This window comes from Scyliorhinus torazame, chromosome 9, assembly GCF_047496885.1.
Source record: "Scyliorhinus torazame isolate Kashiwa2021f chromosome 9, sScyTor2.1, whole genome shotgun sequence".
Classification (NCBI taxonomy): domain Eukaryota; kingdom Metazoa; phylum Chordata; class Chondrichthyes; order Carcharhiniformes; family Scyliorhinidae; genus Scyliorhinus; species Scyliorhinus torazame.
Window position 1 is genome coordinate 98,111,334 of NC_092715.1, and position 20,672 is coordinate 98,132,005.

The following is a 20,672-nucleotide window of genomic DNA, read 5'->3' on the forward strand; positions in this document are numbered from 1 at the left end:
AAGACCGCCTCGACGAAATCACAGGTCAGTCTGGGGATTAGCAATTTAATTGATGGGATTTCATATTGTTGTTTCGGCTTGGGTTAGAGTTTTGGGTTGATGGGACATCTCAAATGATGATTCAATTCCAAGTATAAGGGTTCAGAGGCTGATGTGACTTCATTAATGAAGGTTCAGTCTAGTATATGGATTCAGAGGCTGATGTGACTTCATTAATGAAGGTTCAGTCTATTATATGGGTTCAGGGGCTGATGTGACTTCATTAATGAAGGTTCAGTCCAGTATAGCTGTTTTTAAATCTGAAGATGATTCAACTCTATGTGTGAGTGTTTTAAATATATAGTTGATTAAGCTAAAATTGTCTCCTTGGACTGTATTGGCGGAAAATGCAGTTCCGAGGTCTAGTTGAGATTGTGAGGAATGCTGCATATTGGTTGAAGCAGAAGTCTCTCAAAGGGTTAACAGCAGCAGGCGAAGTTGAAAACAGACAGTGCTCTCACTCAGGCTTTGAGATAACAGCAGCAGCCGTAGTGCAATCGGATACCTTTCCTTTGAGTCAGTGAACACCAGCAAAGTTACGTTTTGAATTAATTAAAGGAAACCAGTGGGTTTCTCCACCTCTTTGATAAAAGTTATTATTTTCGAAAGCAATTGATTGAAATTGCCAGAATCTTAAGTTTTACTTACTTGAAATAAGGTTTATCTCATTTTATCTGGAGATTAATAGAAACTTAAAGAAGATCATGGACACCATTTTAAAAAGTGTCAATCTGGAGATGATAGTTGATTTTGCTAATACTTATGTGTATGTAAAAGAAAAAAAAACTTGTTAAAAGAAAAATTGTTAAGATAAAGAAATAATTAAGTTGTAAATGTTATACAAGTTTGTGTTAAGCAAATTGTAAATTTAGTTCTGAGTTGAGATCAGAGCTAAGTTTGCAAGTTGCAGTAATTCAATTTGAATTTTCAAACATTTTTAAGTTTAAAAAAAAAAAGAGAGCAAATAGAGAAAAGAAGGACACAGATCTTGAATGCGTTGAATAGCACATTTCAAAGGCCCATAAATCTTTCTGTTATCTTAGACCTAAAACCTAGGAAGATTGAAGAGCCAGAGGAATTTCTGGAGCGTTTTAATGAAATCTACCGGGGGCAGTCAGGCGATTTGCTGTATCAAAATGGTCAGAATTCCCCTCAATACTGTGCTATGTTAATGCATTGCCTACCACCTTCTGTGGTTACTGCTGTGAAATGTAATAACATGAATTGGACAGAGAACGACCCTTCCCAGATGGCAAGGGCAGTCAGATTTTACTGGAAGGAGGGTGTAGGCCAAGAAGGAGGCTCAGTTACAAAGGTTAAGACTGAGTATGTAATGAAAAAGGATGATCTGCGACCCCAACAAGCGGCAGAAATGGTAGTTTACCAGCAGGAGCCCCAATATAGTGACTTTGGGTGGGTGGATCAGCGAAGAGGAGGATGAGACAACAGTGCTATATTTCTATCACCCCCCAGTGGTGGACGTTAGACGTTGAACAGTCACTGCATCACGTTACCCTGGCCTATGACAGAACTGGACAAAACAGGGAGTTGGAGGACAAATACCGGCCATTACTTGAGACTGAATGGCCAGTCAAGGTTACAGCCACAGTCACGGGAAAAGAAGGTACAGCCGATTTTGTTACAATATCACCACATTTATGGCCACAGTCAGCTTCGGTAAGCCCTCATATTATACGTCAGGTCCATGACCAGTACCATGCCAGGGATATGGGGCGAATGATCAGGAGGGCAGTGGATCATTCGGATCCAACAGACTACGCACTTCAAGTCATGCCGGACGGCACTACCATAAAATATTTTGAGGTCCCTGAAACGATTAACACTCGACTGCAGCATCACAGGGGACATGATGTGTTGGAATATGTCAATCCACAGGTCTGGGCGGAATACCCATCACAAGTGGGAAAGACAAATGTTACACCTATTAAGGTGATGATTAAGGATCATGTAAAGCTACCTTCCATTCGACAATACCCCCTGAAATCTCAAGCTGCTCCATCAATAGATAAATTAATTCAAGAGCTGTTGAAACAGGGTATTTTGGTCCCTTGCCAATCAGAATGTAACACCCCCATACTTGCTGTGCCTAAACCAGCCAAACCAGACCAGTACCGATTAGTACAGGATTTACGTTCAATCAATGCCATCGCATAGCCGTTACATGCTCTCACCCTCCAACAGGATATTACGGTGTATAGCTCCCACTCGGTCATCGCACTACTGAGGCAACTGCAGACTCAGCATCTTACCGCAGCTCGTCAGAATAGGTATGAGATATACCTTTTGAACAATCCACGTCTGACATTTAAATACTGTACCACTATCAATCCAGCCTGTTTTCTTAGTGGTCCCCCTGTCCATGAAGACGCACCTGGCCACGACTGTTTAGCCTTGATTCAGGAAACTACCACAATAAGGGGCGATTTGAGTGACATTTCGTCAGAACAACCTGACATGATTATGTGTGGTCAAATATCCCACCGGGGTTTAGTTAATGACCTACTGCAGGCCCTCCTTATGCCCGCGCAGATTTCCGTTATTAAATGCGCTGCCCACACGAATGGTACAACCCCAGTTGACGTTGGTAATGAACGAGCAGATTGTGCAGCGCGAACAGCCGCGCAAATTCAGCAAGTGATGGTGCCTAAAATGTTAAGTCAGACTAAACGATCTACTATAAATATGTCTGCTTCTGACAAGTCAATGCCAACCATCCAAGACGTCATAAGGTTTCAGGAGGACGCTCCTGAGAGTGATAAACAAATGTGGAAACGGTTAGGTTGTACATATGATTCTGTTTCCTCTTTATGGACCACGCCTGCACATCAGACTTGTATGTCTGATGTGCTGGCTTTATGGGTCATTGAATGTGTACACTTTGCAACTCATTGTGGGGCTCGAGGGACTAGTGATTTGTTGCTGGACATTTGGTGGCACCCTAAAATGCAGGGGTTGGCCCAAAGTATCAGTAATCGGTGTTTGATTTGTCAGCACTATAACACCGGAAAAGGTATCCCTTGTGGGAAGGGGCAAACCCCATTGCCCAGTGGTCCCTTTGAGACGCTCCAAATGGATTACATTGAGTTGGAAAGGTGTCAATGTTATAAATATGTTTTGGTCATTGTGGATGTGTTCAGCAGATGGGTCGAGGCGTATCCGACTATCGATAATAAAGCTGCTACTGTGGTTAAAGTCTTGATGAGGGAAATCATTCCCCGGTACGGTATACCAGCTCAGTTAAGTTCTGATAATGGGCCTCATTTTATTGGACAAATTAACAAGGGGTTTTGCTCCCAGTTGGGCATACGCCAGCAGTTACACTGTGCTTATAGACCGCAGGCGGCCGGGTTGGTTGAGAGACACAATCAGACCCTCAAAACTAAATTGGCTAAATTAAGAGCAGACACGGGACTGACATGGCTTAAGTTGCTCCCCGTTGCCCTCTTCCAGCTGCGGGTTACACCTGCGGGACCGGCCCGGCTCTCTCCCGCCGAGATTCTTTATGGCAGGCCTCTTAGAACTCCCTGGAGCCTGCAGGTTCCCAGACTGGTTCAGTTTCATCAGATGACTGAAGAAATGACCGCCTATGTTCTAGCCCTCACGCAAGTGCTCAAGGAACTCCATGGCCAGGTCCGCGCGGCTCACCAGCCATTGCCCCCAGTACCTAGCTCACTTTCAGTCCAGCCCGGTAGTTATGGCATGGTCAAAAATTGGACTAGGAAGGGGTCGGAGCCGCGATGGGACGGGCCCTTCCAAGTTCTCCTTACCACCCCCACAGCAGTTAAAGTGGAGGGGCGAAGTGCTTGGGTCCACCTACATCACTGTAAATTGAGTCCATCTCCACTACTGTAAAAGGTCGGATACTAACCTGCCTCCCTTCTCCAGTGCTATTTTACAGGTGTGGAGCATGATGGAGTGGCTACGCATCGTCTGTCTGATATTTGGCCTCACTTCGCTTGGCGTGTTATTGGCGATGGACATGGAAAAGGGGAATATTATGTATCTGTGTAGCCCCAACCAATCTACAAGGATACATCACCTATGCAAAGGTGATGTTCTTCGCTGCCCCCATATACGAGGACATGGTATCGACTCATGGAAGGTCATCAAAGTTAAGGAGAATGCAGGAATCATGAAGCAGTTGCACCGGTCCCGGCGATGGGAAGGGAACATTATATGGACATTGCCTTGTTTTCGGAATACATGTAAATTTGATTTTGGATGTGTTAAGAGTGGTACAATAAAGGTAAAATCAGGCTGTCAGAAGAGTGTAGGAAGAGGCTATGAGAAAGAGAAAGGGACTAGTGAGAGGACGGGACGTATGAGAAGGGAAGTACAGCTAGAACGTAGGTTACCGGGAGATACACTTAAGTTAATTAAAGGCCAAACTGAGGAAAACCCGGGTAGTATGAATCTCTTCTACCAGATTTACCACCGTCTGTATGGCCAGGGACGGGTTGTCTGCTACCCAAAACCCGCAGCGGTGTCTAGGTTATTTTCTGTTTCACCGCTTTGGGGCACTCCCCAAACGGTGGTTCATTGTCAGCATTCCGAACCACTGCCCGATCAGGTCACTCTTCCTTACGATCCGGGTTCAGCACCACCGGCTATTTGCCTTGCCCTTCCTCGGGATAATTCCCATTCACAGTACGATAGGAATATAACATGTCTGTTTCCCACCTGTACGGACAGGAGGTGCCATATCACCCAGGCGTCTGGCCAATGCGTTTGTTACAACACCACTTGCGTTCCATTGAACGCCGACCTCCAGCTCCTCTGTGGCTGGGCGAATGTCTCTCATATCACTGTTGGGACTTGGGCTTTCCGCATTGCTGGGCGGCCCGAATGGCATTTCAAAGTTGGATAAACTGGGAGGTGAGGGGGGTTCCTTGGCTGTCAGTGATCAGAATTATTTTATTTGCGGCCTTACCATTTTGGGAAATGAAACCTTGCGAGCCCTCGGGGCAATAACCAAGGAGTTGTCTCAGCTACGGTTGTTTGCAATGCAGAACCGGTATGCTCTTGACTATCTTCTGGCCCGTGAGGGTGGGGTATGCGCCATAGTACAGGGCAAGTGTATCATGGGAGTTCAGGACTTGACCGCTAACATCACTAAATTTATGGATCGCATACGGGATCACTTGGACGGGATGCAGGATCCTGGCTTTTGGGGTAACTGGGGATTTGGAGGATGGAAGGACTGGTTGATAAATCTGGCCATGTATCTAGTGGTAGCTATCGGCTGCATCTTTGTGGGCCTGGCCATCCTTAAATGTGTGATGGGTAGAATGCGGGGTGTACTGGATCAGATCACCGCCCCAATCACCGAAAAAAATTTAACTGTTAAAATCCATGAGGGTGAGGCAGATGAAGGGGGGCTAAGACAGGAATTGGAAATGCAGCGACGGATCTTTTAGATGAGGAACCGTAGCTATGGATTGGATAGTTCGGTTATCATGGAATGATAAAAGGAGGGAATGACGAATGTGATATAAAATAGTTACTTTAGAGATACTAGTTAATGTAATGTAGAAATAAGCCACTTTGATTCTGGCAGTTAGGGAGAAAGGGATTTGAGACCGCATGGAAAAAGCAGGAAGAGGTGTGTCTATGAGAGTGATGCTGCATTGATAGGGGCCAGAGAAAGGGATTGGAAGTGAGCCAATCAGAATAGATCAAACAGGTCAGGAGGGATATAGGTTGACCTATGGGCGTCGAGTATGTGAAACTTGATACCATTTGAATTGATTTGCAGAGATCCCTTTGTTTCTTTGTTCATTCGCTTTCTGGGATATAGGAAATTGGATGTCTCTTATATTTCTATGAAATGAATCAAGCTTGCAAGCTAAATAAATAACTTCTTTTTACGTGCGAATCCATCTCAACTTTTATTGAGGCCAGACTGACAGAGAAAGAAATTTGGGAATCAACAAACTCAGCCCACCACAGTTAGAATTTAAAAGTCCTTAAGCCAACTATTGTCTTTCATAAAAATAGCCACCTCTCTGAAAAATGAAAGTACAGCTCCCGGTTCTCGTAGGTCACCCAAAGACGCGCCGGGTATAACAGTCCGAATTTAATGTCTTTCTCAAACACGGCCGCTTTAACTTTGTTGAAACTTGCTCTCCTCTTTGCGAGTTCTGATCCCCAGTCTTGGTACACCCGAATCTCTGATTCTTCCCACATGTCCAGTTTCGCCTGCCTGGCCCACTTCATGATACGCTCCTTGTCGAGGAATCGATGTAGCCTCACCACCATGGTCCTCGGGGGCTCACGACCCTGGGGCTTACGTACGAGCACCCTATGTGCCCAGTCCACCTCCAGCGGCTTGTCAAACACCTTGGCCCCGACCATCTCCTGCAACATCTTCCCCACATACGTTCCCGCATCTGATCCCACCTTTCCCTCTGGCAGCCCGACGATTCGGATATTTTGCCTGCGAGACCGGTTCTCCAAGTCTTCTACTTTATCTAGCAGTCGTTTCTGGCTGTCCTGTAGTATGCTAATTTCAAAAGCCATTGCAGTGGACTCCTCCTCTCGTTCAGTCACCAGCTCCTGGAACTTCAGAATGTCCTGTCCCTGGGTCGTCATTTTCTCCTCCACCCAATCAACCTCCTCCTTAATCGAGGCTATCATCTGGGTTACATCTTCTGTACACTCCTTGTGATGCCGGGTGAACTTCTCATCCAGGTACTCGACCCATTGCTCGATCAGTGAGCTGGCGTGGACACGCTTTGTCTCATTACCATTGAGCTCGATGACCTCTGATTCTTGCTTTCACTCATCTTTTGGTTTCTCCTTTTCGACTCTCATTTGGACACGATTCCATAAATTGAGGGTCACCTCCTTTTCCTCTCCCTTCGATCAACTTACGTCGAGAAATCTTCTGAAAAATCCGGCTTAAACACCATTAAAAAAAACACTAAGGGCGAGAGCTGCTGAATTTGCGACCGTTTCCTCCATGGCCAATGTAGCCACTTAAAATGGCTAACTCCCGATTTAAAATGGCGAACGGCGAAGGCTGATGGGAAAATCAGCCAACAGGACAAAAACGAGCACCTGCAGGTTGACTGTGTATTTACCACTGGAAAGGCCAGACAAGGTCAATACCAGCAACCATCAGCATAACAAAACACCAGCCACCTGCATACTAATGAGCAATCCCTGGGAACAATGAGCAACATACATAAAGCAAAACCAGACTCTTCGGCGCCAGCAGGAGCCTACACAAAGGGAGGTGAACGACCACCTCAAGACCGCCCATCGATCAGGAAACCGCTCCAGCATTGGAGAAAATCAAACCAAGTGATTGGGACAAAGTCCAATCACTTGGAATCAGGTACAGGGTCCGCCCCGAAAGGCAGGAAGCCCCTGGGGACTATAAGAATTGAGCCCCAAGTTCAAGGCGCTCTCTTCACTCTCTTCCACCTCTCTTCAACCGCTTGTAGCTTTCTGCACTCTTCAACAGCCGCTCAAAATTGTAAGTCTTACTTCAACGCTCGCTACGAGATAGGCGCTCCTAGCTACCAATCTGTAGCAACTTTGAATCCCGCAGGCTCAGAACCCGAACGAAAGGTCATTCGTTACCCTGACCTGGTGGGCCAGTTCCAAGTTACGTATAGGCCTGTTAGTTGTAAGAAGTAGCTTAGACGTAGAATTTATGCATGAGTAGTGATTACTGTGTATAATAAATGTGCTTTGATTTAAATCTTACTAAGCGGTGTATTGGACTATTGATCATTACTCGGACTTGAACCACGTGGTGGTATCATAAAGGTACCTGGCGACTCAAGAGCAAAGGTGATAAAACAGAGCAATTAAACTAAGGCAAAGTTAGCAACACCGCCACCGGACGTCCGTGGAGATACATTCTGGAGGCATGGGCCATCTATAGGTGAAGACTCCACTCTCCCTTCCCTAAATACTAATTTCCCTCTCCCTCTTTCTGGGGCCAATGTGCTTAGTCCGGATGAACCTACCTCATCGACTTTACCCCTGGGCCTCCAATGCTGATCCTTTGCATGGGCCTCCTGTAGTCGTAGCAGCGGCTATTGCTCCCAGCGACACTGGTGATATTGTAGAGCTGCCGGTCTCTGATTATCTGTCAGCTCTTGGGGTCGGGGTACCAACCTATACTGGATGATATGGCAATTTAATGTCCCCAGGGGAGCTGGGAGCCCCGGCGACAAGGGTGCTGCTGCCGATTAATTATTCCACCTGGGCCCATGGAGATCAGGTCAGCAGCGATGCCAACTGTTTTTGTTTCAGAAGTTGAGGCCCCCACTGCTTGCAATAAATTCCAGCCGTTAGCTCTGTTTTTCTCTCCGTAGATGCTGCCTGACCTGATGTGAATTTCCAGCATTTTGTGTTTTATTTTAGATCCCAGCATCTACAGTATTTTGGGTCTGTAAAATATTAATTTTCGCTGATTGAGACTGTGAACGACCAGGAAAGTGCAATAAATTTATGAAGCTCAGTACAGCTGACTTTGATTTGTCAGGTTGGGCCAGTGGTCTTTCCTCCGACTCAGAGGATTGTGGATTCAAGCAGCACAGGGTTTGGACATCTGTAAACTAGGCTGACACTGACAGCATGATGCGTAGCCTCAAGTTGCTACCTTTTGGATGAGGACACATCTTTTAAGTTGGATTTAAATGCAATTTTCAAAGTAGAAAGTCCTAATGACATTGACACCATTCATTTCACAGCCAACACTAGAAAATAGATAACTGATCATTCATTTCAGTTGTTGTTTGGAGGATTATCTGTATGCAAAATTGCTTTTGAATGATGAAAATTCAGGAGCAAGTTTAAGGAGACCAGAGAATGTTAAAGGGGTTGTAGAAATGCAGCTCTATTTCCTGCCTGATGCTTATCCCTTAATATAGAAAATACAGTGCAATTTTATTTTACTATTGACATACTAAGTATAGTTCAGGTGGAGGTATACATTGAAATAACAATAAGTACCATGTTCAAGCAAAATATTAAGGTAATTGACATCAGGGACTGATACTATGACAATACCAGGATTAAACTATGTGTGACGTACACAAAACTGTATATTCAGCAAAATATTGTATGGAAACTTTTAGCAAACTATATTAAACAAAGGCAATTTCCCAGATGGGTTGGCAGTACAGAGATTAATGTCTTTGCCATTTATTATTTCCTGCTTATTAAAGTAAGAACATATTAGTACCTTCCGTTTCAACACCATTAAAAGGGCAAACATCCATATAATTATGTCTGCTATTTCTAGACATGGAGAGTTGTTTCACAGTGCAAGAGTATGTCTCAGTTAATAATCAGTTCCTTAACAATTAGCATCAAAAACTACTAATAGCAGAATTAATCCTTTGAAGAAATATGCATGATATAACGTAGAAAATCGGACTTACCCCAGACAAGGAGAATGTATCTTAGAGGAATAAAATAAAGGATTATGGTCAAGGCGGTCAGGACGAAAACAATCATCCAACTCAGGAAATTAACTGTCCAGTTGAAGGTACTTTAATAGAAATGAGAAATAATTGTTACCGAAAGCAATTTGTTACATACAACAAGTGACTGCACCTAAGCATGACATATTACTAAAACAATTTCATGTGAGTTAAGGCGAGACCAAAGGCTACATCTGTAGTCCCTACTGGAGACGGATGTAGAGGTGGGCATAGGAACAGTTAAAATAATGCCGTGCCCTCTGTGTCAGTTTTCAGGCTCCTTCCTGCCCCTGCTCTAGAGGTGGGAGTGGGGTGGCAGGGCTACCCATCAGGCTTAATGGGCATGATCTAACCAAATTTCAACAGAATCCAGTGTCGAGCGCATTTAGCCCAGTGTTTTCTGGCTCTCGCAGCGCCGACAACGGCCACGCTATTGAACAGGACTCCCGGGTGTGATGATATGCATAAGCAGTCATGTATATAGTGATAGACAAGACCTCCAACCAACATGTGGCAGTAGACAACAACTATGTGACACTTATGTCAGGGAATGGAGAGAGGGTCTTCGTAGTGGGTAGTCACAATTTGTTGTAGCTTGCAGTTAATTTATTATAGTTAGTAGTTTTTGAATATATCCTTCTGGTTATCTAACCCATACAATTTTTCAACAATAAAACCTTAACTAGCCTAAGAACAAGATGTTCTTCTAGTGCATTTATTCCAACCGGCCAAGCACCAGAATGTAACATGGTATCAAGATTTAAGATCGAACAAGAAAACAAGATTCTTTGAAGATCTGAACAGCTAAAGATAACTGCCAAGAAGAAAAACCCTTCTACTAATTTTGTGAACAACTGGCAGCTCATACGCAATGCTTTGAAGTCCAGGATGGAAGGTCTGAAGGCACCACACCAGCTATGTGTCACTGGTAATGTAGATGAGAATTGGCTCATTTTTAAACAGCAATTCATACTCTACGTTTCAGTCCTTGGTTTGCAGGCACAGCCTGATGAGAGGTGTATAGCATTGCTGCTCACTGTAGCAGGTCCACAAGCGATAGAAATATTTATTACATTCGTTTTCGACAGTGGGGCGGATAGCAAAAACTTTGATGAAGTTGTGAAGCAATTTGATTGGCATTGCAGACCGAAAGAAATGAGATGGTCGAATGCTTTTTCCCCCCCCATGTGCACCCAGAAGGCAGGTGAATCAAAGAACAAAACAAAGAACAAAGAAATGTACAGCACAGGAACAGGCCCTTCGGCCCTCCAAGCCCGTGCCGACCATACTGCCCGACTAAACTACAATCTTCTACACTTCCTGGGTCCGTATCCTTCTATTCCCATCCTATTCATATATTTGTCAAGATGCCCCTTAAATGTCCCTATCGTCCCTGCTTCCACTACCTCCTCCGGTAGTGAGTTCCAGGCACCCACTACCCTCTGCGTAAAAAACTTGCCTCGTACATCTACTCTAAACCTTGCCCCTCTCACCTTAAACCTATGCCCCTAGTAATTGACCCCTCTACCCTGGGGAAAAGCCTCTGACTATCCACTCTGTCTATGCCCCTCATAATTTTGTATACCTCTATCAGGTCGCCCCTCAACCTCCTTCGTTCCAGTGAGAACAAACCGAGTTTATTCAATCGCTCCTCATAGCTTATGCCCTCCATACCAGGCAACATTCTGGTAAATCTCTTCTGCACCCTCTCTAAAGCCTCCACATCCTTCTGGTAGTGTGGCGACCAGAATTGAACACTATACTCCAAGTGTGGCCTAACTAAGGTTCTATACAGCTGCAATCATTTGATAGTTTTTTGTCTGATTTGTGATTGAGTGCTCAGTCATGTAATTTGGCTACCTTGCAAGTGTCGATGATCCAAGGTCAAATCGTGCTTGGAATTTGTAACGACAAGGTACTGGAGAGGCTGTTAAGGGAAAAACATCTTCAGCCCGATAATGCTATTAAGATATGCCATGTCAGCAACCTAGCTGTGCAGCAGATTAAAACTCTAAACCTGAAGAATTTTGGCACGGAGCTCGGAGAGGCAACTGACGCCATTTGTGTTATGATGTACCCAAAGGCAAGTCATGGTCCCAGCAACAGTGGTCATTTTAAGCGAATAAATGAAACCTCCAATTTATGCAAGCAATGCGGCAACAAACAATGTCCAGCATTTGGTAAAATCTGTTCCAGGTGCAAAGGCAAAAATCACTTTGCCAAACAATGTTTTTCTAATAAAAAATCAGAAATACAAGTCAATCAACATGATTGATTAAATAAATCTTGAAGACACTTTTTTCATAGATATGCAGCAGGATTCTCCTTTCTGGGGGACTAAGTCCTCACGCCGGCGGGAGAACCGGCACCAGCCACTCTGGCGTCAACAGCCCCCGAAAGTGCGGAATTCTCCGCACTTTCGGGGCTAGGTGGACGGCGGAGGGGTTGACGTCGCTCCAGCCGGCGCCGAAGGGACTGCGCAAGTTCCGCATGCGCCGAAGGGCCAGCGTGATCGCGGCATGCATGGAACCGCCGTCGTGGTACCACGCATGCGCAGACCAGCTGGCGTATTTTGCCGCATGCGCGGAGGGTTCTCTTCTGTAGGGCTCCGTCATGGCGGACGTGGAAGGAAGAAGTACCCCGCGGAACAGGCCCGCCCACATATCGGTGGGCCCCGATCGCGGGCCAGGCCACCCCCCCGCGCCCCGCCCCCCGAGGACCGCCCCCGCCGACTTACCTGCCAGGTCCCGCCGGTGTCAGAGGTGAGTGATTCACGTCGGCGGGACTGGCCAAAAACAGACGGCCGCTCGGCCCATCGGGGCCTGGAGAATTGCCGGGGGGGGGGGGGGGGCGCTGCCAACGGCCCCGACCGGCGTGGCGGGAATCCCGACCCCGCCTGAAAAACGGCACCGGAAAATACGACAGCCGACGTCAGGGCGACGGGGAGGGATTCGCGCCGCACCCCGGGGATTCTCCGACCCGGCGTGGGGTTGGAGAATCCCGCCCATGATATCTAGTGAAGATACGCATTGTGAAAGCATGCAAGGTACACAGGCGTCAAAGCAAATTTGTAGTAACAGCAATGCAGATGTAAGTGTTCAAAAAGATAACTGGACAGTTCCTCTGATGATTAATGGGACATTAATCACTGGGAATCTGTGAACTAGAGGTCCGTGTAAAGAACAAAGTGCACTCAGTAAAATCCTCAATCGTAGATGCTGAGCGTGAATCTTTATTGGGAGTGGAAGCATGTGAAGCACTCAAGCTGATGAAAAGTATCGACACTGCAAACTGTAATATAACTATGCAACAGACATCAATAAATGTAATCCTGAAAGAATTTCCTGAAATTTTTCAAGGAATCGGCTTGTTACCATTCACCTATCGCATAATGCACGACCAGTCATACATGCACCAAGACCCGTACCAGCTCCATTGCAGGAACGATTAAGAATGAACTGGAGAGTATGACAAAACTGGGGGTGATTAAACGCATCGAAGAACCCAACGAATTGGGTGAATTCCATGGTTTTCATGAAGAAACATAATAATGACCTACATATCTTTATGGATCCGAAGGATCTCAATTTGAACTTTAAAAGAGTGCACTATCCTATTCCGAAGAGAGAAGAAATCACATGTGAGATATCAGGAGCGACATGTTTTGGCAAACTAGATACATCACAGGGTTTTTGGCAACTCAAGTTAGATGAGGAGAGCACAAAGTTGTGCACCTTCAATACTCCATTCGGGCGATACTGTTTTCTCAAAATGCCATTTGGTATTATTTCAGCATCTGAAATTTTCCGTCGGGCAATGGAACACTTCGTAGAAGGAATTCCAGGCGTCAGTGTATACGTTGACGACATTATTGTATGGGGCTCTACAAGAGAAGAGCATGACAAAAGGCTTGTCAAAGTGTTGAGAAGCATCAAAAAGTATGGATTGAAACTGAACAAAGCCAAAAGTCAGTTTGGTGTCGAAAAAAATCACATTCTGAGGAGACAAACTTTCCGTTTAAGGTATACAACCTGACCAAGAAAAAAATAAAGGCGATTTTAAACATGCCATGGGCTATTGACAAAAAAGGAGTCCTCAGGATGCTAGGCATGATAAATTGTATGGGAAAGTTTATTCCTAATCTTTCAGTGAAAACAACGTTCCTGAGAGAATCAATAAAGAAGGACACTGTTTTCCAGTGGTCGGACAGACATGACCATGAGTGGCAAATATTACAGGAAGTATTGACTACAGCACCTGTGTTAACATTTTTTTATCCTACGAAGAAGACAACGATATCAACAGATGCGTCGACAGATGGGTTGGGAGCAGTATTATTGGAACAAGGCAATGACGAGAATTGGCTTCCAATTGCTGATGCTTCAAGGTCAATATCTGACACAGAGCGGCGATATGGTCAAATAGAAAAAGAATGCTTGGGCTAAATAAATGGATTAAACAAATTCCATGAATACGTGTATGGCCTACAGACATTCTGATTGGAAACTGACCATAGACCACTTGTGGCGATAGTAAAAAAGAATCTAAATGAGTTGTCATCCAGGACACAACGCATGATGATGAAGTTATAAAGATATGATTTTGATCTCATCTACACGCCAGGTAAACATTTAGTTGTAGCGGATTCATTATCTTGTGCTACGGACATGAAAGAAGACCAACATTTGGATGAGGATATACAAGCACAAGTGAATTTTGTGACGGAATCCCTTCCAGTCTCAGATGAGAAGTCAAAACCAATAAGAGACAAAACCACTAAAGATGACATTTTACAGAAGATAATAAAATATCCCACAGAGGGATGGCCGAAAGGATCCTGCTCTAACTACTTTAATATCAGAGCAGAGCTAAGTGCTGCTAATAGGTTTATGCTAAGGCAAAATAGAATAGTAATTCCAAAATTGTTAGGACCAATAATTCTGAAAAAGATTTATGAAGGGCACTTAGGCATAGAAAAATGTAAAAGTCAAGCCAGGGAGATGGTATACTGGCCGGGTATCAATCAAGATATTCAAGTCATGATCGAAAATTGTGCAACCTGTCAAAAATTTCAGTACAAAAAGCGAAAAGAACCAATGGAAATGGGCAAAATCAATACAAGTCCATGGCAGAAAGTAGGAATGGATTTGTTTTATTTGGCAGGAAAGGAATACTGGTTGATAATTGACTATTTCTCCAACTTTCCAGAAATAGTGCAACTAGCAAACTCATCAGCAAGGTGTGTTATCGAGCATACCAAAGACATTTTTGCTCACCATGGAATACCTCAAATTGTCATGAGCGACAATGTTTTAGCAGTCAGCAATGGACAGAGTTCGCACAGGCATATGATTTCCAGCATACAACTTCTAGTCCTCTGTTTCCACAGTAAAACGGGAAGGCGGTAAAAGTGTTCACATTGTGAAGGGTTGGGGAAATTGGCATGTACGGGTGAGGGCCAGTGTACAAAGCTGTGTAAATATATCATTTTGCCATGTATATATCTTGCTCTGCGTGATTTCCCGTTTTTTTTTTGTTACGGTGGTGGGGGGGTTATTGTTTGTAAGGGAGAAAAATTGTGTTAAAAAACTTTAATAAATATATATTTTTTAAAAAGTGTTCACATTGTGAAGCAGCTGCTCAAAAAAGCCATGGACAGCCGGGACGATCCATACCTCATGCCACTGAGCTATAGAGCAGCACCATTGATAAATGGATTATCTCCTTTGCAGTTATTGATGAACAGACAGCTTAGAACAACCTTGCCATACATTCCATTGGAACAGACAAATCGAAAACTTGTGAGTAAGCTCACATTTCAAAAAAGGAGGCAGAAGAGGTATTATGACAAACGACAAGAAGGCTACTAACATTAGAAAAAGATGACACAGTCAGGGTGGAAGATCCTGATGGAAAGGGATGGTTGAAGAATGCTAAGGTACTATCATCATCAGGTCCTCAATCACATATCATCATTACTGAAGACGGGCAAGTTCTAAGTTGAAACAGGAGAGCCTTGCTGAAGGTTCAGCAACCTTTTGTTATGTAAACACAAGATGATATTGTAAGAAATTCAAAGAAAAAAGAACAAGAGATACCTCAGCATACAGAACCAGAACAAGCTGAAAATGTACAAAGTTAGGAAAAACAGCAAGAATCATCTCCAACAACAAATGAAAATCAAGCAAACTCACAGGTTCAACCAATGCTTATAAGGTCGACGAGATACAGAGGAAACTGGACAGATTGAACTTGTGATGAACTGTAAATATGCAAATAATGAACACATTATGCATTTCACATATATTGTACCTCAAATTGAGATAATGAATGTCAAACTTAACTATCCAAAGGAAAGGGGATGTGATGATATGCATAAGCAGTCATGTATATAGTGATAGACAAGACCTCCAACCAGCTGGTGGCAGGAGAAAACAACCACGTGATACTGTTACCTCAGGGGGTGGATAGAGTGTCTTCTTAGTGGATAGTCACAATTTGTTGTAGCTCTTGCCTAATTTACTATAGTTAGTAGTTTTTGACAATATTCTTATGGTTATCTAACTCACGCAATTGTTCAACAATAAAACTTTAACAAACCTAAGAACTAGACATTCTTTAGTGTATTTATTCCAACCGACCAAGCACCAGAACGTAATACAAGAAATGCCCCACCGAGGCCGCACTTAGTCCTGTTTCCTGCACTGAAGAGCGCTGCTGTCCCAAACTCCTCAGTGCAGGAGGAGATTGGGACGCCATTTGTAAAAGGCGCCCAGATTTCTCGACCCCCCAACACGACCCCCGGACTCTCCAAAGCACCAACTCACCTGTAAGGGGGTCCTTGGGCCAATTCCCCCCTGCCCCACACGCAACATGGGCAGGGCACCCCCGGGCCCAGTCCCTGGCATGGGTAAAATGCTAGCCTGGCACCCTTGCACACCTCAGCCTGGCGCCTTAGTAGTGCCAGGGTGCCACCCAGCCCAGAGGCCAACTGCCTGGAATTCTACGATCCCCTGGGTGACTCACCCCCCCACTCTGGGTGAGACCCCCCCCCCACCTGCCCCCCAAGTGCTGATTCACTGTTTGTGGGGAACAATACTGAACGGCGCTAGCATAAGGTCTCATAAGGGATTAGTTCCCAATGCCTCAGGTAGATCTGCCAAGATGCATATTAGATAAAAGCAAATTACTGCGGATGCTGGAATCTGTCCTGCATATTAGCTACTAGCTAGAGACTAATTTACTGATTTGCCAAATACTGATCCTGTTATATCTCTAGAGGCCTGGCCAGCCAGGAAAATCCTGGAAGAGGCCTCTCTCGGCATTTACCGGCCCAGTTGCGCCCCTGTTCGGGCCACGGCTAGTAGAACATAGAACATAGAAAATACAGCACAGAACAGGCCCTTCGGCCCACGATGTTGTGCCGAACCTTTGTCCTAGATTAATCATAGATTATCATTGAATTTACAGTGCAGAAGGAGGCCATTCGGCCCTTTGAGTCTGCACCGGCTCTTGGAAAGAGCACCCTACCCAAACTCAACAGCTCCACCCAACACCAAGGGCAATTTTGGACATTAAGAGCAATTTATCATTGGCCAATTCTCCTAACCTGCACATCTTTGGACTGTGGGAGGAAACCGGAGCACCCGGAGGAAACCCACACAGACACGGGGAGGACGTGCAGACTCCGCACAGACAGTGACCCAAGCCGGAATCGAACCTGGGACCCTGGAGCTGTGAAGCAACTGTGCTATCCACAATGCTACCGTGCAATAATTCCCTTTCTAAACTTCTCTGCTTCTCTCCCACCTTTAAGACACTCCTTAATATTTACCTCTGTCACCAGGTTTCGGTCATTTTCCCAAATATCTGGTGGCCTGCTGTCATCATTTTTTTATAATGCACCTATAAAATTGCGCCCAATGTGTCAATCGGCCTCATTGAGGACAACAAGGAAATTTCCTGTTGGTCTCTCAGTTTCTGGAGCTAGTAGGGGCTAGTTTCTTTTCCAAAATAATATTTTATTCATAAAATCTGTGAAAGTACATTCAAAAACATTTCAAATTGGACAATATGGAACATGCAATAAGATTCAACTTTACACCATACAGCATATTGCGTCAATACAATTGTGATCCAGGTGACATTTACTATACACCTTCAATGGCAAGCATACAATTCGACGGGTTCCACATAACCACGGTAGGCAGGCTTCGATGGTAGCCTTTCCCCATAGTGCTTTGCAACGGTTGCCCTAAGCTTGATCATAGTCCTGGACCTTGGAATATGTCAGTCTGTAACACTTGGTCATGGACAACTGGAAGACCAACATGTTTTGTTCAGACCAAAAAACATATTTCACCGAGTTAATGATCCTCCAGCAGCAGTTGATGTTTCAAATCATGTGCATCCCTGGGAATAGCCACTGCATCCTGTTTTCAAGTTGACAGGCCTCGGATTGCTACTGCAACTTTGAAAACTTGTCCACTATCCTTAATTAGACAGCAAACCCCGCCACTCTGGTCATCAATTTGTGACTCAGGGGAAAATTCAGTGATTGTTGCCCACACAGTGCAGGCTTCTGATCCCCTGTTATGCTTGACAGCAGAGTTCAAAAGCCCATAGGGAAAATCGTGCCCTCCCCAACAAATGGTAGTTATTTTGGGTATTCATATAAGGAGGTATGCAATGTAATTTTAAGGTGAAATAGATATTTGTATAACCTACTATATTATTATCAATTACAGTATGTGTGCTGTGGAGGCATTGTTGATTAAACCATGTTCAGGTATGGATACCAATTTTTAAAATATTGGCCACAAAGGTTCTGCAAGTGTGAAACAATAGCAGCAACGGCAACAGAGCATTTGAAGTCCTGGTAAACAACATGATAAACACTATGGGCACGTTCTCCGGACTTGTTACGCTCTCGCTCAAGCGAAACGAGGCCGATGAATAGCGGGAGAGGCCAAAAACAAGAACTGCGCCAGGTGCCAAATAGTTTGTGATGCAACCTGCCTGCTCCCGTAGGCGAAATTGGGATTTCTCCATAGTGTGACGGATAGTTTTGCCCTATTTCCACACAATTAAAATTAGTACTCCTTTTAAAAAAAATGAACATAGCGGAAGGGCTTCAACGGGGAGCCGAGGAGGTGAGTAGCCACCATCTTTGCTCACAGGCAAAGAGCCCGGGGACGCTGGGATTTCCACCCCTATGCACGGCAGGGGGTGGGGGTGCGGGGGCGGGAGACCCTCACCTGGGGGTGGGTCCCTCTGCAGGGGTGGGCCGCCATAGGGAGGTTGGGGTGAAGGCGTTGGGGGGGCAATCGGGGGGGCAGCCGCGCAGAGCACCACCATGTCAACCCCTGGATCTTGTGTTCCCATTTTTGCGGCAACCCTTGTCCCTGCTGTGTACCCCACCGACCACCCATAACCCCCACAGACTGCCGAGGCCTCTGGCCCTGCAGCTGAAGGTTATAAGGTTATTACTAATAGGGAATTGCCAATTGTGGTTAAGTGAGCACTTCAAACATCCCAAGTGAATTCCTGTGGATGGGAGGGCCATGTAGCATGTGGGGCTCATTGCCTAACACCCCAATCACACCTTGATGCCTGACACAGTGCCGAAACACTGCGGGAGACAACACCACACACACAGCAGCCAATAGCCGCACAGCCAGGAGTTGGGACACAGTTCTGGGGACATGTCCACGGCTGGAGGGTGGGTGGGTGCCACGGGGCGGGGAAGATGTCTGGAGAGATGGGCCAAGGGTTCGGTTGACTCATATTGCGGAGGAAAGTGACAGAGGCATCATACTGGTTGTGCACAAAGGTGTTTATTGTGTAATACAAGTTCCCATTCTCCCGAGGGTGCCCCCCCCCCACCCAACCCCTACCAACCCCCACCAACCCACCCCACTCCATGGGACGGGTCCAGGTTGGCACTCCGCATCCCCATTTCCGCTCGATGCCCATAGGGCTCTGGGGTTCACCTTGGGATGGAGGGGCAGCTGGTTCGAGCCCCGGTTGCCCCTGCATTATCTGGCTTTGCCAGCCCTGGCAGTTCCCCATGGCCCGCACTATCGTGTAGACGCCCTCGCTGATTCTCCTCATGACTGGGACATGCTCTGCAGTGCCTCAGCAATGCCCATCTGGGACAATCTCCGCAGTGTCTCGACCATTCCCATCTGAGATCGAGACATGTCCCGCAGAGCCTCATCAAGGTTAGTCTGGTACTGGGTGACATACCCCAGTGAGTCAGACATTCTGCCGAGACCCTCAGCCATAGCCGTCACCGGCTGCGCGATGCCTTGGACATCTTCACTAATGGTGCCGACGTCGTGCACCAGGCTTTCCACTGCCGTCGCCACCGTAGCAGTTTTGGTCTCGGTGCCACTCATTGCCAGTGACACCCCCTGTGCCTGAAGCCTCTAGGACTCCTCCAAGTGGCTATGGGTCTGCTGGAGTGACGCTGACATCTCCCCCTGAATGTTGCTGCTCCCTATTTTCACAGTAACTTCATTGCAGTGTTAATGCAAGCCTACATGTGACAATAAAGATTATTATTATCGTCTTCATCAGCTCCAGGTAACTCACTTCCACAGGCTCAGCATCAGGCTGGGACACAGCTGGGTCCTGGGATCCAGCAGCCCTCCGACTGCTGTCTCGCCTGGGGGACCCTGCCTCCACCTGATGTACATCAGCAGCAGTGTGATGCTCACCAGATTGTGCCCGTGAAGCCTGTCCACTAACATGTCCCACCGATGTGTATGTATCTGCGCTGGTGGAGAGTGGGGATGACAGCTGTGCCGTGACTATAACAGTGGCATCCTTGGAGCTCTCCTCCGAGGTGTTCTCCTGCGAGGTAGGAGAGGGTGCTGCCTGGGATGGGCAGGTCCCATTGGCTGGAGGATCTGCAGGAGAATGGACATGAATCAGTGGAAGTGATGGGTCAGTCAGTGAGGCAATAACAACTCATGTTTGACAGGTCCCCCGGGTGGAGCCAGGTGGTTCTTCATCTCTGGGGCATCCGCCAGCCACCACGTGGGTGACCGATCAGTCCTCGGCCACACACCGATCACGTCCAGGGCCCGCTCCTCGAAGGAGGTGAGACTTCTTCCAGCATCCTTCAGCCAGTCTGTGCCCTCCCCAGACAATTATGGAGAGCTT

The 20,672-nt window shown here is 46.0% G+C and overlaps 1 protein-coding gene across 5 annotated transcripts in view; it reads right to left on the reverse strand.

Moving 5' to 3' along the window:
- mctp1a (multiple C2 domains, transmembrane 1a) overlaps positions 1-20,672 on the reverse strand; it is a 1,185,582-nt gene that overhangs the window by 52,250 nt on the left and 1,112,660 nt on the right. For all 5 annotated transcript variants that reach the window (XM_072516301.1, XM_072516303.1, XM_072516302.1 and 2 more), the window contains one exon: positions 9,462-9,571. In XM_072516301.1, coding sequence (XP_072372402.1) covers positions 9,462-9,571 — 110 coding nt within the window. The remainder of the gene's footprint in view (positions 1-9,461; positions 9,572-20,672) is intronic.